General features: G+C 51.7%; 7 protein-coding genes across 7 annotated transcripts; 4 read left to right on the forward strand and 3 right to left on the reverse strand.

Moving 5' to 3' along the window:
* Positions 1-201: 201 nt before the first annotated feature.
* PG985_005685 (uncharacterized protein) lies at positions 202-1,411 on the forward strand (the record flags this gene model as incomplete). The annotated part of the gene is made up of 3 exons (XM_066825454.1): positions 202-277; positions 333-457; positions 626-1,411. The coding sequence occupies 3 exons, from the start codon at positions 202-204 to the stop codon at positions 1,409-1,411; spliced, it is 987 nt and encodes a 328-aa protein (XP_066688614.1).
* Positions 1,412-3,248: 1,837 nt separating this feature from the next.
* On the reverse strand, positions 3,249-5,193 carry PG985_005686 (uncharacterized protein; the record flags this gene model as incomplete). Its single annotated transcript, XM_066825455.1, has 2 exons — positions 4,480-5,193; positions 3,249-4,312 (listed from the first exon to the last, which is right to left on the reverse strand). Exons 1-2 carry the CDS (start codon positions 5,066-5,068, stop codon positions 3,249-3,251), a joined length of 1,653 nt encoding a protein of 550 aa, XP_066688615.1. The 5' UTR covers positions 5,069-5,193.
* A 1,007-nt stretch (positions 5,194-6,200) lies between these two features.
* PG985_005687 (uncharacterized protein) lies at positions 6,201-6,512 on the forward strand (the record flags this gene model as incomplete). The annotated part of the gene is made up of 1 exon (XM_066825456.1): positions 6,201-6,512. The coding sequence occupies one exon, from the start codon at positions 6,201-6,203 to the stop codon at positions 6,510-6,512; it is 312 nt and encodes a 103-aa protein (XP_066688616.1).
* A 2,106-nt stretch (positions 6,513-8,618) lies between these two features.
* PG985_005688 (uncharacterized protein) lies at positions 8,619-9,074 on the reverse strand (the record flags this gene model as incomplete). Its single annotated transcript, XM_066825457.1, has 1 exon — positions 8,619-9,074. The coding sequence occupies one exon, from the start codon at positions 9,072-9,074 to the stop codon at positions 8,619-8,621; it is 456 nt and encodes a 151-aa protein (XP_066688617.1).
* Positions 9,075-10,149: 1,075 nt separating this feature from the next.
* PG985_005689 (uncharacterized protein) lies at positions 10,150-10,839 on the forward strand (the record flags this gene model as incomplete). The annotated part of the gene is made up of 1 exon (XM_066825458.1): positions 10,150-10,839. One exon carries the CDS (start codon positions 10,150-10,152, stop codon positions 10,837-10,839), a length of 690 nt encoding a protein of 229 aa, XP_066688618.1.
* Positions 10,840-11,641: 802 nt separating this feature from the next.
* PG985_005690 (uncharacterized protein) lies at positions 11,642-13,452 on the forward strand (the record flags this gene model as incomplete). Its single annotated transcript, XM_066825459.1, has 6 exons — positions 11,642-11,821; positions 12,060-12,114; positions 12,156-12,469; positions 12,526-12,672; positions 12,890-13,055; positions 13,163-13,452. 6 exons carry the CDS (start codon positions 11,642-11,644, stop codon positions 13,450-13,452), a joined length of 1,152 nt encoding a protein of 383 aa, XP_066688619.1.
* Positions 13,453-15,379: 1,927 nt separating this feature from the next.
* PG985_005691 (uncharacterized protein) lies at positions 15,380-15,663 on the reverse strand (the record flags this gene model as incomplete). Its single annotated transcript, XM_066825460.1, has 2 exons — positions 15,380-15,596; positions 15,650-15,663. 2 exons carry the CDS (start codon positions 15,661-15,663, stop codon positions 15,380-15,382), a joined length of 231 nt encoding a protein of 76 aa, XP_066688620.1.
* Positions 15,664-16,354: the final 691 nt, after the last annotated feature.

The following is a 16,354-nucleotide window of genomic DNA, read 5'->3' on the forward strand; positions in this document are numbered from 1 at the left end:
ACTATCCCGGGCCTCCTGAAGTACTTCACTTCCGTTGGGATTTGGGGTCACGAATACTGCCTGGCCTAGCACCCCGTCTTTCTCATATGCTACGCTTTCCACTCGTGGCTAGATCATCCATACCTGCTGCTCCTTACTATACCTATATGCAACGCATTGAGAGCACAGGGAAAGGGTAAATATCGATCATCGTCTGTCGAGATGGCCGGCAACGCGTCTATCTTTCCTTGTCCTGCACCTTTCCTAAATGAGCTGGCGTTCCCGGCTACCGGTGGCTGTAAGTAAAAAGAAAGTGGAACCGCATACTATCCATGTTGCTAAAGATCTTGCAGTTGTTGATGGACGGTTATGTCAACGATTCGGGCCTTTGTCGTGCTGCTTACCGTGCCCTATGGCGGACTGGGCATACCCTGATGGTTTCAACCCATCTAGCCAGGTCGCAAATTGGATCAATGTGGTGGGTGCGGTCTGCTGCGTCTTCTTGCTGGCATCATGGTCCTTCCTCGCAGCCGAGAAAACACATCGCCATTACCTCAGTATTAGCCTCACCTGCGCCGTGAGCTTCATGAACGCAAGTTGCCTCCAGTCCCGGGGTCGTATGGAAATATCTTCTGATGTTTTATAGCTCGGCTTCATTATCCCCCTCGCAGGCAAGCCCGACCAGTGTTTCAACGAGATCACTCCTCATGGCATGAACTCGAGCAGTTTATGCACGGCTTCTGGGGTCTTCTTGATCGGGGGTGGCTGGGCCGGAGTCATGTGGGTTTTCCTGCGGACTCTGTCATTGCATCTCCAGATATGCTGGCAGATCGTGGTTGGAAGAGGCTTCATGTGGCTTTCCCAGCTACTCGGCTGGGGTATCCCCATCATTGGTCTGGTCATCGCCTTGACTGTGAGCGGTGTGTCGTTCCGGTTTGGACAGACCTGCCACGTCAACCACCGTAATAGCCTAGCTGCGTTCTGGGTCCCTCTTTTGGTCTTCGCCGGTGTCACCGTCATCATGCAGTTCGCGACCTTCGGATACTGTATAAAGGTCTATCTGGCATCGCTGGCAAGCAATAGCGCCACGACAGAACGCTCCGAGCTACCGCCCTACTCAGCCAGTGTTCGCACCATGTCCCCAAGGCAAGCCTATCATCGGATTAGGCGCGTCATCCAGCTACAGTGGCGTGGTATTGCTATTGTACTGATCATCATTTGTGACGTCATCTTCTTCGCCGTCGTCTTTGTCTTCCAGGACAACGTGGTTCAGTCAGCCAAGACGAGTGATAAGGCTCGACCCTGGGTCGAGTGTCTTGCGATGGAGAAGATGGACAAGAAGAACAGATGTCTGCAATATGCGGAGGACCTTGTCGTTCCACTCCGAACAGTAGTGGCTGTTCTCGTCCTCCTTGCCGTAAGCGACTCCTAACGCATTACGGTCCCAATAGAAGCACATGGCGACTGACAGACCAGCAGATGAATGGGATTTGGCTGCTCTGCCTCCTCGGGCGGTGGTCTATGGTGACGGGCTGGGTCGAAGTATTTGGCATTGGCATGCCGACAGGAGTCCGTGCGGTGTCCGCGTCTGTTGAGCCGTGTATGGATTCGAGGGACCACCGTGGCCATGAACTGTTGTCTTGTGACTCCTCTAAGGAAGAAGGCGAATCTAGACTAACGCCGGTTAGTCCTACGAGCAGTGGACGACATACGCCTGAATATCTAGACGAGCAGCGGTGTGATACCAAACGCACTCGCGATCACGTTTCTCGCTAGAGAGCCCCCAGCAAGCAGCTTAAGAAAGCTGGGAAAACGAAGCACTGTTACGGCAAACGCGGAGTAAGCTGTGGGCCGAGCAGCAAGTCACCGATCCCAGTTTACAGTTTTAGTGGCACAGTTCATGTTGTTTATACCATATAGTTAGTAGTCACAGTCCCAGGAGAGAAATGGGCGCGAGGCAGTTACCTTCACCGCAAGCGGCGTAAGGTGAGCATGATTTCCCCTGTGCCCAAATCTGTTGTACTCGCTGCCATGCTGGGTCGGATATCAGCTCATGTTGCCGGCCGTCGGGCGTATGCTATAAAGCGTGTTTTGGAAGGACCTTCGGATAGAACAGAGCTCTGCCTGCAATTGCACGAGGAGCCCGGCCACACCTGCTTTCTCATGTGGCTGGTAAGAATAGCCACCTCCCTTAACCCACTTCTTCCACCTCCCTCCAATATTCATACTCTTTTGGCACGTCATTTTGAACTGTTGCTTAAGTAGCGTTATATATTTTAGAATGCAGTTGCCGCAGTATAGGCTCGAAAACTACGATCGATAACTGAGCCATGGGAACAGAGTATCTTGATGAACTGGCCCAAAGCGCCATGACTATGCCCCAAATAGCATATCTCAAGCCGTTACTGGAGACCAGGGATCAACTGGTCTCGGATTATCAGATCATTCCTCGCTGCCATTCTGATACCGGATTGCCCAAATCGCGACCAAGAGGTCTTCTAGTCCATAGCCAACAGAGATGACCTAATTTGTCAGATTATTCATTTTCATATGGGATAGAGCACCACTCACCAGTAGCATGTAGAGTCTAAGTACAGGAAGAATACGCCAATCTTTGACACACATAATACCCATAGCACCGGCTACGACCATCAACGAAAGAAGAAACGCATCCATGAAGACGCAGTCCTTTCGTCTGGTGCTTTTTCTGAGAATAAACCATCCATTCACACGCTACCCATAACCGAAATGACACAAGCATGACGGTGCTTCCGTGGTAGGCATGGACTTCCCAGAAGCCTAGAGGGCCACTAGCAGAAAAGCGCCAGTCGTTCGTCATAGCGGCCTAGTCGGATAGAACTGGGTAGAGTCGCCATGACCGATTGCAGCAAGGCAGATGCGATTTCCCACCTATCAATGTGCTTCCAAGAACCATGGCTAATCCATAGCGCACGCATCAATCTAACTGGCCGTCGGGATCTTAAGTCTGGTCCAATATAAGTACGGCAGCCCGAATCTCTTATCCATTATTTTACTTCCTTTCTGTTAATAAATTGTGTGTGTGTGTGTGTATAGCATCCTTGTCCCGCCAACACACTACGTATATTCAATCAAACAAGTCGATGAATTAATTGAGTTTGACTACGTATCTAAGGAAGAGAGAAAGGAGAAAGGGGAAAGGAGAAAGGAGAAAGGAGAAAGGGAAAATGTGGGAAAGACTAGCAAATCAGACCTGCTGTTTCCATGGTCCCCCGCGTCAATCTGTCATTCTACTGGGCCATGACAGGAGCCTTGAATGTTCCGAGCACTTTATTCAACCTTTCAGCGAGTTCTTCCACCTGTGTTCGCAAACGCAACACTTCAGTATCTTCCAACTGTTTTTTCAAATGGGTTTTATCGTCGTCTGTCCAAACTCTTCTTGTGCCAACTTCCTTCTCTCCATGCGTCTTCTTGCTAGTCCCCGTTTCGCTGTGGGGTTTCTCGAATATGATCCCTTTACCCTCGCAGATAGCAATAGCTGAGTCACCAAAACCTTTCTGATAGCGCATTGCTGTACTACGGCTGGCGACTCGAAAGACGTTCGTACCCTTAAACTGGAGGAGGCAATAGATTGTTGGGTACGCCTTTTTTGATCTTCCACCTTGCGACCAAGCATCCTGAATCCCGCTAATGTCGGCCTTTTCGTAATGGTGGACGCTTTTGAGATACTCGTATTCTGGATGCTCCGTCATGAAGTTATGTTCTTCTGAATCAGGTGCGCCGATATCCTCGCAAAGGAGTCCCTGAGGTGTCATCAAGAAGATTTTGTCTGTTTTGTCTGACACCGCGTTCGACTTTCCCTTCCACGCGATGAAGATCCTATCTCCATTCTTGCTTCTGGGGTATTTACTGTAGCAATGATCCCACTTGGAATCAATCGACGTATCAAAATTGGCTGGCGGGGGCGGGGTATGCAGCAGGGATGCCCAGTTTCCAGGGAGATTTCTTTTTACCAGGTATCCTTGAATTGTCCTTTGAAGGGTTTCGAGTTCTCTAGAAAGTTTCTCCTTGTCTGCGTCACCCGCTGTCTCGATCCGTTTCTCCAGCCCAGAGACCTCCCGGAGTTTGGCTTTCAAATAGGAGTACGGGAGCGCATGTTCTCTGCCGTATTCCTCTCCATAATCCGTCACAAGCTTGTCGTTGAATCGATCGAGTGGCTCGTAATTCTCATTCGCAAGCTCTTCAGGCGTCTTGTTAGGATCATCGGCCTTATCGAGGTAAGCTTTCAAGTCTGTGGTGATCCCATTATAAAGTTCTAGCAGGTCCGTTTGCTTATCGCTGGGCATGAAGAGGCCTGAATTGCTATTTTTCTGTCCTCCCATTTCAGCCGCATTCCGTCTCACGCGTTCTTCGTCCTATATCCTTTTCTTGTCCGGTTGTGAGAGCGTAGCAGTCGCGGCTTTGATGACTAAGTCTCCTATTAGTACGCTGTATCTCGCCCACTCCTACTTGCCGACTTACACCTGACCCACTCCTCCTTATTCTGAACGTCACTCCCGTTCACAGCTGCCAAATATTCCACCCCCCTTTTTTGGACGTGAGATAGACTGTCGGTATCTAAAGGCTCCTCCGAGCCTTTCGGGGGTGCCAAGTCGAAAAGGGTATAGTAATTCGAATTTTCCGAGTCAAACTCTTGCTGAATTCTTGCTAAAACTGGATTGCCTTGTTTTGCATCCTCGTTGCCGTCGTCACCGTCGCTATCTATATCCATACAATCATCCAGCTTCCCCTCCATACCATCATCCGGCTTCTTCTCGGTACTTGAAACTGCCTGAAGTGCTTTTGCCTGCACTTTCTTTGCTGCCTTCTTAGCTGGGGATTTTGTTATTTTAGCCTTAGGATCTGCTAAGTGGGGAGGTTGGAGCGGCTTTTCGTTGTTTTTACCGGCTGGCATTGTATTATTTGGGGGTTGGATGTGAGGATGGCAGGAAACAGGAGGTGAGGGGCCTTGCCAACACCAACATTTATAATCAGGTTTGCTTCGAAAATAAACTTTGAAGAAAGATGAGACGGCCAATATTGACTGAACTCTTAAAGGCAAAGATTGCATTTCGGCTTTTTGGCGACACCTACAAGACAATTGAGGCACTGGCCAGAATTTGATCAAATAATGCCTTTATGTGGTTAGGAAATAGTACTGTGACTAGCGATCCTCTTTCCACTCTTTGATAGTTTCCGTTTTAGATCTTACAGGGGTAGCTGTTTACGTTATGTGCCCCGACTACTCGGTGGGAATTGGAGGGCCCCAGAGTGCCTCGTGTGAGCCAGCAAGTGCGCCACGCCCAATAGTGGATACAACTATATCGGCGCTGCTGTTCGCTAGGTTTGCTCCTTTGGACCGGCGGCGCCATCAACAACTCTACGTCCTGAGGCCTACATCTGCCCTGGGTCGTTTGCTTCAGCTTCTGAGATTATCCGAATTGCCCACCAGCAAGCAGCTCGGCATCCTGAGGTCTCAATGCGTTGCATATAGGTATAGTAAGGAACAGCAGGTATGGATGATCTAGCCATGAGTGGAGAGCGTAGCATATGAGAAAGACGGGGTACTGGGCCAGGCAGCATTGGTGACCCCAAATCCCAACGGTAGTGAAGTACTTCAGGAGGTCCGGGATAGTACTCATTGAAAAGTCACAGGCGTTCGCGTGGTGGATGGAGGTCGGTGGGCGCTCATTTGAGCTCTCGGCATTCGATAATACGGCAGAGCTCGAACTAGTGTACTGACATTCATTGCGACACGAGTCTACTAGTGATGCGGTTGCAGGCATTCCTGGCTCGGCCTATATGCGACGGTCTTCAGATCAGGCTCAACAACGGAACAAGCTAGTATTAGTCACTTCGCAGTACTAACTGGAGTAGACCAACAAAGGAATTTAATGGCTTACTGGGTGCCCAAGTTTAGTTCAGCTCCTTGGCCTCTTAGTACATTTTTAGATCACGATAGAAGGTATCCCCACACAGCTAATAAGGGACCCCATTGTAGTTTTCGTGTGTCACACTGGCGACGGTGGTAATGGACCCCATGAGCGGCTTCCTACGTAGCAACTAGCCTCAATTACCTCTACGAGGTACTGTAGGGTCATTCGCTTTTGTTTCTATTCCCCGGATAGGTGGCACATTGCCACTGTTTATCCGTCCGACACTGCCTATTATGTACCTCATATTATTCTTCATCGTACAACACGATGGCTTCCGCACCTGCTAACATCAAAAAGGCCGTGGATTTTGACACTGGGTTTCCTGTGTCCTTCGCCTTCCGCACCACGTCCTTGAGGCATCCAGAAGCTAATACGGCACCTGGTGTGTCCATAACTGCCGAAGATATCAATCCCATCAGAACTCAGCAGCAACCATACAAGCCTCTGCTCCGCAAAGCCAAGCAAACCATTGGTCGTGCCATGGTCGCCTTCGAAGCGCCAGTACCTCAGAAGGATTCGAACTTCACAGTGGCACCTACGACGATGGACCCTTATTTTGACAAGAGGAAGAATTCGTGAAGATTTTGGCAGAAGTGGCTCCCTGGAGGACTCTTCAACTCTGGACTAGGTGGGATTGAGTAATCAGAGGCGGAATCACTGCAGCACGCGAAATTGGATCGAGCTGCAAGTAGTTTTGCGTACACTGTGAGAGAAGTGCGACTACAAAAGCAGAGCTGACGTCGAATATATGCTGCTTTGATTACTGTAGAAGGCAGTGGGGAATTATATTAACCCGGAGCGTCTGCCCTTTGCATAGATACTGGATTGCAAGATGCATAAGCTACAGTAGGGTAGATATAGACCTCAAGATGTGGAGAGTTGCTGATCCGTCATTCATAGCAGCAGAACCGCGACGGACGATAACATTACACAGGCGCCGGTTCTTCAGAGGTATCAGCTGCTAGTAGGCCATGTTGCGAAGCTAGCGATTCCTCGAGGAGGAAGCGCTTTTTTGTAGCCGACTCACATGCATCTTGTTCCCAACTGCATTCGGATTATGGACACCGGGCTGTATGATCGCGCGTTTATGGCGTACAGAACGATAAGATCCATATGTTACAATAGGCTAGATATAGACCCCAGAATGGATAGAGGTATAGAAGTGTTGATGACGCCGCCACTCCATATTGGCGAACAGCAGCAGACCCGTGGATGGTGGAGATCATACAGGCACCATCACACTCACGTGGCAAGTCACTTGCTCTCTTGATGCTGCTTCACTGTGCTTACAACATATATTGTACAATGCACACGGTCGTACGTACTGTATCATAGAGACTATAAGCGCTCTGTAGTCTCTCCCCATACCTTACATACTTTGTTTCCGTTCTTTTATCTTCTCTCGTAGCCCCTCACTCTTCCTCCTTGGTGGTACCGTAGGCGTCGTCTTATCCTCCCCCCCTTAATTGCAGGGAACGACCACTGTCTAATTAAAGAGAAGCCCGAAACTCAGCAGACGGCTCCCACGGAAGCGCTTTTTAAGTTTGGGATCGTTACCGACATACGGAGAGGCTCAGAGCTCGAATCCCGATGATCAACGGGGCGACGGCTTTAATCGACCTCACAGTCAACGTACTCAATTGTCGTCGTTGCCGCGCCGTTATTTCAAGCGATGAGCAAACTGCCGAAGTCTGCTATGTTCTTGAGCGTTGCCGATGTGTACGTCTTGAGGATCCCCACGTTGAACCACGCTGATCAGCGATAGGTCCTTTGCGCCAGCTGTCAAGTATATCGGTGTCCACAGATCTCCCATCAAGGACTTTGTGGGTCTCAAAGGCCTTTGAAGACATTCCGGCTCGGGACGTGTGAGATATGCTGGCAGTGGATGAAGGCTCCGGACAGGCTGCCGTGTGGTATGCTGTATTTCCCCATGTCGAACGTAGCTAACATGGGAAAGGACACACATTTTGCTGTCGATGCGTGGCACTGAACCGTATGTACTCGGCTGCATGTCCAACATGCCGGACTGAGTGGCGTAATCTGCCCCTTCGACACCCTCGTCGCATTTGCCGCATGTGGAATATTGGGATGGAAGTGACGCTTCCAAAGCCAACTACGCACCATAGAGATCAAGTAAAAGGGGGTTCATTGGTACGAAGAGTGGGATATGGACGCCATAGGAGGTATTTCCTTTTCGACGAAACAGCCAGAGCCAGCCGGGAGATTGTGGGCAGCACTCAGGCCAGCGTTGACGAGACGCGTTTTTAGCAGTTGCTCCATAATTCAGTTCAGTTTTCTAATTCATTGTGCTCTTTGCGCTCTTCTCCATCGATGTGTGACAGTGTCCAACATGATCAGTCACTGCCTTTAACAGCTAGTGAATCCACTTCCCTCTCTTACTATGCATGCAATCCAGCTCTCCTTCTACAAGCACGCCACTATGCTCTGGGCACGGAAAAGTACGATGTTCCACTCGCCACTCCCAACTCGCTTAGACTTTTATAATGTTGCCGCAGTATTTGCATAATACACCAACCGATTTCCTCCATCTCTATACCCCTATCTCTGATCAGTACTGTGGTGTGGTCTCTTGATATCTGGTAGCCCGTAGGTTGTCCATTCTACCGATTCCCTGAAGGCCTCCGGTTGGCTGAATGGACACCATTCCGTCAATTCGCATTAGCTTCAGTAGCTCCTAGCCGCGATTCGCGCAGACCGCCGGTGTCTTCTATTGTGTTGAAGCCCGTGCTCGCTTTCCTTGATTTCGAAATCCCGGCTCAAAATCTCGATCAAGCCGTTGATATCGTCAAGCTCGCTTTGGTACTGAGCCGGCTCGGCGCTGCTAACCTCGTGGTAAAAGCTGCTCAGAGGGCGGACTCTTACTTGCGCATAGCTTACTCCACGTTGTCCGACAACATGCCAGGTGCGGCAGCTTGTAGCACCGCCAACGGCGATGACTTGAGGTCTGTCGTCTCGCCGAGTCGCTACATTACTAGCAGCATGCTGCTGGCGGCTAGATGCCACAGTTGGCTCATACCACTCGTCACATTGCATCTGACCCGGCGTGGTTGAGCGTGTGTCACTCGGAGTACCAAAGGCCAATTCTTTTATCGAAAAATTCTGAACTGCATTAACAGACATCCGTAGTCCAGTATTCAGGCGGCATGTAGGTCGGTGTTTCGCGACTGCTTTGACGTGAGGTACGGAGAGATCTGATCGGAGGTCATGGTCTTTGATTTGCAAGCTACAGTAGATCGAGTCCTACTATCTAATTCCGTATGGATTTATCAAGAGGGTGATGCGTGGCCTATTTCTTGCAAAGCCTTGGCCCTCGGCTCAAGGCATCGGCTCACTCTCAAGGCGTTATAAGCTCACCCCTTGTGTTGAGATTGATCGGGTCCCCGTAGAGCTGTAAGTGACAGAGGGTCAACTTTTGGACGTTTCACGCATGCTGTGACCTGGCTACAACTTAACCGAGCCATTGCTGGTCCTAGCGATGCGATACAGGGCCTGCTTTAGACTGACGGATGCAGCAGAAAGAGAGTACTGTATAGTTTGCCACTCGGTGGGCCGCTCCAAATGAGCAAAGGCAGCGAACAGCGGCAGGCTTGGGAGCGGGGAGGGACACGATCATGCGCCGATACTGTCGCGTCCCACTGTCGGCCGTGGCGCACCTGCTGGCTTACAAGAGGCACTTCGGGCCCTTCGATTCGCACTAAGCAGCGCGTGGAAAGTGATACTGAGACCGAAACAGGCATTCTGGGCGCACGACTGTGCTCTCCGATTGTGCCGTTTCCAACGTGGCGCACCGAGTCCGAATGGAATCAGGATCACCCAGTGTGCTGCCGTTTTGCCGCGTCAGCTCGAAGACTCTCACGGGCTGTTTCCGGCCCTGACTTCCGTTGGTACACATTGGAGGGATGCATGGCGCACTACGTTCACGATCGTCAATTCTTTCACTGTAGCCTCCTCCGGAGAATTAGAACTGTCCATGTCTGCCTATCTGCACCATATCAGATGTCATTTTGTTGTCACTACATGGATACAGTATCATATCTCATTGCCCGCCATGCAGTGTGCCATGAATTCTTAGTCAATTGAATGTGGGACACCCAGGCTACATAAGCAATCAGCTGTAGACATCTACATTTCAGCTATCCCCTCCACGCCCACTCTATGGGATATATGTTAACCCGCCGTAACCCACAAGTCCCACATGGGCTCGATGAAGTTCTCTATGGCACACCGTTCACAGGACTTGCCAATACCCACACCCACAGGAAGACATAACCCGTTATGCTCCCAAGATACCAGCTCAACTATGTCAAAGACGCGGGAAACTAACTTCCGGCTTCCTGATGAATGGGAGGCTCAGGAAATCCTGGACGAGAAAGTCGTCGGCGAGAAGACATACTATTTGATCAGCTGGAAACCTACTCTTGTGCCTGAAGCAGAAATAAGCACAACGCTGCTTCAAGCGTGGCGGGACGAGATGGACAGTTTGGTTCCTTCTAATCACTCTGTCTTGGAAAGTCATGTGGTGCTACAGCGGTGTGACCAGTGGCTGGGTACTATCATTGGAGAAGAAGTGGTGGACGGTGCGATTTACTATAGGGTCCAGTGGGAGCCGACCTTTGAACCTGATAGCAATCTGGTGGACATGGCGAAGCTTCTCCAGGAGTGGAAGCTGAAGTTCCGAACGCGAAGTGGACGATTATACACGGAAAGGAGCAGGGTGGGGATCCGCAAGAAGCCCTGTCAGGGTCGAAGCCCAAAGCGACGGGACGAGAACAACACACCGAAGTTGAGACAGGACTTGGACGCTCAGACGCGGGAATCGGCATCCTCAGCGACAGAGCAGACTCTGCGGACAGGATGCTGCGGACTCTATGAAGCAGTCGCTTGACATGTCGTCTTTGTCGCCTGACAACAGCATCAAGAGGTTAGTCCAGGCCTGTATGGCTATGCTGCGTGCCAACACCATTTGTAACTTGCACAAAGATGCCCGGAGCCCACATACCAACCCGGATCTGAACAAATAAAGTGCCAATTGCTATTTCCCTGCTCCCATCCCACACTAAATAACCGTGGCTCGTCCCAAGCTACAGTCTGCCATAGCCTCGGCCAAGCTGCTTCATAAGGAACCAGTCGATATCGGCACCAGGTTAATGGGTAAGGATGACTCTGATTTTCGCCCTGGACCTCACTACCGCCCAAAAGAAGCGGCTCTGCACCAAGGGCGAGCGTATCTAATGCCCTGCAACTGACGGAACGATCCGACCCCACTGTACTTGATCCGTACGAATCTCCACTATGCGCATGTTCGATCGTAAGTGTATTGACAGAAATATCCGGGCACGGTACATGGACGAGACCCTCAAGAACCAATCTGGAAGCCGTCGAGTGCAGGTATCGCTTACAGTCGCTGCAAGCCCATTGCGCGTGTCATCGCGATCGCGCCTCGGTGCAGTCCATGATCCGTAATTCGACCTCAACGCTGCGAACCAGGGCCTTGGAAATATTCCCTAGGCCTGGCCACTCAGATCCCACTTTTCCACACTCGCAGGGTACGTCTGGTCAACTTGCAATCCTTGTGCCTTGTGGGTGAGGATGCTCGGGGCCGGCACCATCTTCTATTCCTGAGATAACCTCACCCTCGTCGTTGGTATTTTCAATGGTGCAAGACACCATTTTCGCTATTAATAATAATGCTGCTCCTACTGTATCCAGCTGTACAGCATCAACTACATCCAAGCCGTCGACAACGCCGACAAGCGACCAAGCAAACACGGAAGACTGCCGGCGACGCCAAGGACCAAGCCAGCCGACGAACCGTGCAGCATGCCCGACATGGCTCCTCCAAAAACACCGACAAAGTCAAAGACTCCGTATAACAAATTGACGATGAGGTTGATATGACGACCTGGGTCCCTCGACTCACGAAGGGTACGAGGTGAGATGCTGCCGGCTGCTGGCCGCATTAACCAGAAGGGCTAGGTCATTAACGACGACAGCGCTGAGGACTTCGTCCGCTTCATCATCGCCCAAGAGGGCGGCGTCCTTGACGGCAAGGCCTAGCCCCTCGAGGACGTCGCCTAGGAGCTGGACTACACGACCCGCTCCAAGGAGGCCACTGAGGAGGCCACCAAGCTTGCCCAGGAGAAGACGGAGGGACAAGAAGGTGGCGGGTCCAAGAAGGCGGTGGTCTCGATGGCGCCCTAGGGGGTGTCGGCAAGGCTATCGGCAATGCCACAGGTACCAAGGACGCCACAGACAAGGTTGGTAACACCGTCCAGGGTACTATCGATACCGCGGGTGGCATTGCTGAGGGTGCTACTAGGACCGTCGGCGACGAGACCGCTGGTGATGCTACTGGTGGCGCCACCGGCAAGGTTGGCGAGACCATTGGCGATGCCGAGGGGACTGCCGAGGGTACTGAAGACGAAGGCGCTGTCGACGTGGCCAGTGAGACTGTTAAGGGTGCTGAAGAGCAAGCCGAAGAGCTTGACGAGAACGCCCCTATCAAGGTCAAGGTCGTCGACATATTCGAAGGCCCTTCACGGCGTTCAACGATAGCCAAGTCAAGGAGCAGGCCGAGCAGAACCTGCCCAACACCTCCATCCTTGAGGGCCTGTCCATCAACAAGATGGGCAACGTCGTCGACAAGATGGGCAACCATCTAGGCCACATCGAGCGCGGAAAGCCCGAGGAGCAGCCCAAGACCGACAGCTCCATGGCCGTCCGCATGGCAAACACGAAGGGCAAACGTCGTGGATGAGAACGGCGACATCGTCGACTGAAAGGGCAGCATTCTGGGCCACGGGGCCCTGGTCAATGATATCCCCGTGCCGGAGCTTGAAACCGAGGAGTCCGAGGATACGCTGAAGCGCCTGCGCATCAAAGCAGGATCGTGAGATCGCCAGGCGTATCTGCATTTTGAGTACTTGCTCGGCAAGATCTACCCCATCCGCAAGATGATGACAGAGAACATTGACCGCGTCGAGCGCCAGCCTGAGGAGGAGCGCAGTGAGGAGAATCTCATCAAGACCACCAAACCTCGGATCAAGGGCGGCAGGAATCCCACGGAAGCCAACGGCGTCATCCACAGTCTTGGCCCAGACGGTTGCGTCGCGGGCAACGCCTAGGTCCGGGCCGCCGCCTATGAGGCCAACGCCGAGATGTGCGACCTCGCGGGTCTCCCAGAGGAGTTCATGGGCACCGTCACCAAGGCATCGAGATCACTAAGCCCAAGCTCGAGGACATGCAGTACGCCAAGAAGGAGCTCAACGCGCTTTGTGGCCTAGCGCAACTTTTATTCCAGATCATCGCGGCTGTGGGTTTGCCGCTCTCCGGTGTCTTGGGACTGGTTGGCAAGCTGCTGAATGCCCTTGGCCTCGGTGGGTCGGTGAATGTCGTGCTCGGCGGATTGGGTCTAAACAAGGTTCTCGACGGTCTTGGTCTTGGTAGTGTTGTTGGTACCATTACTTGGCAGAACAATAAGGGCGATGGCAAGAAGTAGATTTCTCACTTAATCAGCTCCTATCATACTACCACAACGTGCAAGCACCATACGTGCAAGCAGATGCGCTTTATCTCACCTTATACTAGATTAGACGTCACAGGACATGAACGGGACTGATCAGTCACCCGCAGCAGTACCTGTTTAGATCAGAGGCTGACAATACGGCACCTAGTCATGCCACATCTCCATTAAACGGCACACAATATCGAGGGAGGCCTCCGTGAGAGAAAGGCGATGGATAGTTGCGACCACAAACAGGCTTCGCCCTCTCTCGCCCTCTTTTGTTCCCTCCCCTCGTCCCCTCTCTCCTTCCCTCTCTCGTTCCCTCTCCTCCCACTTCCCCTCGTTCCGCCTCTCTCTTTTCTCTGCCCTTCTTTACTTCACATCAATTTTTTGCTGCCACTACGCTTACCTACTTTACGCTCAGTGCCTGATACACCTCACTCTCGTGTTCCATCATTAGGCTACTCCACCATCACAGTATCAACCAGCGAAATAGGCCCGCCGTCGCACGATGCGCTCAACGCCGGCTGCGTGACTCGAATTCCCCAACAGTATCCGGCCGAAATCCCTACAACCTCGAGGCGCGACGGCCGCCATTTCTCGGCCGCAACGGAACAGAATACATTCTACGCGGGAGATTTGATCGGAGGCCGCAAGGCCACAGCCACCATGGTCCGGCTGTTCACGTACCAGGGCGAGTGACCCAATGTCTAAGTAGCAATGCAGGAGATTTGGCCAGCGACGCAGGAGTTCGCATTTTACTCTGCTATCCGTCTACTAGCGCCCTTCGAAGATGTCGTGTGGCGTCCTACCCATTTCGCTCGGCTGTTCTGGCATAGTTGCGGCAAGTAGATAAATGGCTGGCTGAACGGACTGGGGGAGACTGGCTCTGATGTTGGCTCGTTCTGATTCCTAATGTGACGAGTGAGGGACGCGACAGCAACCACGAGCCATGACCCACAGAACGACTGGGCCACAGAGTGGCAATGCACGCTGAAGCTATCTAGTTCCGACCAGCCTACGATAGCTTCAATATTTCTTCTCTTTTCCTCCTTAGACTAGAATCTTCGTCCATAGAGTCAATCCGAACAGCCGTTGCGCTCGGAAACCGATGACCGTGACAGTGGGGACCGGAACGACGCTGAGAGCCTCATCCGAACAAGCTATTTTTCACAGAGAAGTTCCTGGGTAGTAGGGATATTGGATAGTTGACCCTAATGGCGCACGTGGGCGCGATCCAGCTCCACGTTAATAATGGTATGTTCTAGGGGACCTGTAGTGCAATTCTCCATCATCCCCAGCCCCCGAGCCCGATTGTGCTAAACCCGCCGATCCTTCGCTGCAGCTTACTGATGTTCAAAGTGGAACATCGACCATACGGCTACACCTTCGTCAGCAAGGGGACACTGTCGGATGGTCTCGAGCGACTGCAGTACGAATTCATCTTTTCCACTCCTGTCGGCACTTCGGCAGACAGCAGCAGTAGTTACGGAGGCAGCTCATGGGGCTCTCTCTCACGATAGCCGTCCTCTTCACCACCAAATGCGGAAGGGAAGCACTGCTCTCGTTTCTAGGGTAAACAAAGCTTCCCTTTTGCTAACTTCACTGAACAAGCAGTGTATGAGTAACTGACTGAGCGTTAGGATTTCTGGACTATTACTCTTCCGGCTTAGAGGAGTAAGCCCTCATCATGGCTAGGTTTGTCTCATTGTCTTTCATTACCTAGGAAGCTGCATACGGACAATAAAAGTGATTCGAAAAATGAAATAAAATAATGCCATTGGCTACCTGGGTGTTTATTTGGCGGTCAGGGACAACGCATTGCCCGGAAAGACCAAAGTATGGATAATGGGATACCCGACGGCTTCTTTAATCATCCCCCTTGTACCGGTCACGAGCTGGGTATTTAGTTCAAGTTGCTCTAGAACAGCGCCGCCAACGTCTCAGAGAGGCGCTTGAGTTGGGCGGGCTTCGTCATGTATACGTCGATCCCGCTCGCAAAGGCCTCCTTCTTCGTGTCTGCACCGGCCAAACCAGTGAGAGAAATGATCCTGGCGGCAGGAAGTGCCATGTCCTTCTCCAGTTCTCGTATTCTACGGGTTGATCTGCGGAATGGGAGGGGAACAATATCAGACAAGCTGTCTTTCGCGAGCAATACGCTGATGGGGAGAGAAAACAAGAACGAACTCACTGTAAACCGTCCATGACGGGCATGGATATATCCATCAGGATGCAACAGTAAATCGCCGGATCGCTTTTGTACGCGTCATATGCTTCCAGTCCATTGCTGGCTGTCTCATACGACGTCTTCAGTTTTTTCATAAAAGCCACCAAGATCTACTAGAAGTCAGCACGAATGCCACAAAAGGGGCTTTTTGGCAGTACTACCTGCAGGTTTATCCTGTTGTCGTCCACGAGCAGAAACCTCTTGTCGTGAGTTCTCTCACTGCGCCTAATAAGTGACGCCAGACTCGGCGCCCGCGAGTTGACTTTCATCTCTGCCGGGGTAACGCCTATCCGTAAAGGCTGGGCGACAAGCGGTGTGAACACATTTTGTGTGCCAAAACGGGTTTTTTGAACCTGGTCACTGCTAGAGCTAGCGGAGGATGGAAGCTCGGTTGCCACGGGAAGAAAGTTCGGTGATATGGATTTCTGTTCCTCCCACCTTTCAAGAGCCAGTAACAGACTGACGCTACCTTGCGAGGACCGGCTCTGCGAAATATTAGCAATCGTGGAATGCCGGCAAATGGAGAGGGAAGACAGACGGCATGCCGATGAATTCAAAGACGCGGCTTTGACCCCGTGCTTTTTTGAAGCTTCACAAAATAGCGGGCAACCATGACATCTTGGCAAACTACCACCGCTGGCTTGACGACACCTGTCGACCCTTGGATGG

Source organism: Apiospora marii, assembly GCF_038362585.1.
Source record: "Apiospora marii strain CBS 49790 chromosome Unknown utg000003l_segment0_segment0, whole genome shotgun sequence".
Classification (NCBI taxonomy): Eukaryota; Fungi; Ascomycota; class Sordariomycetes; order Amphisphaeriales; family Apiosporaceae; genus Apiospora; species Apiospora marii.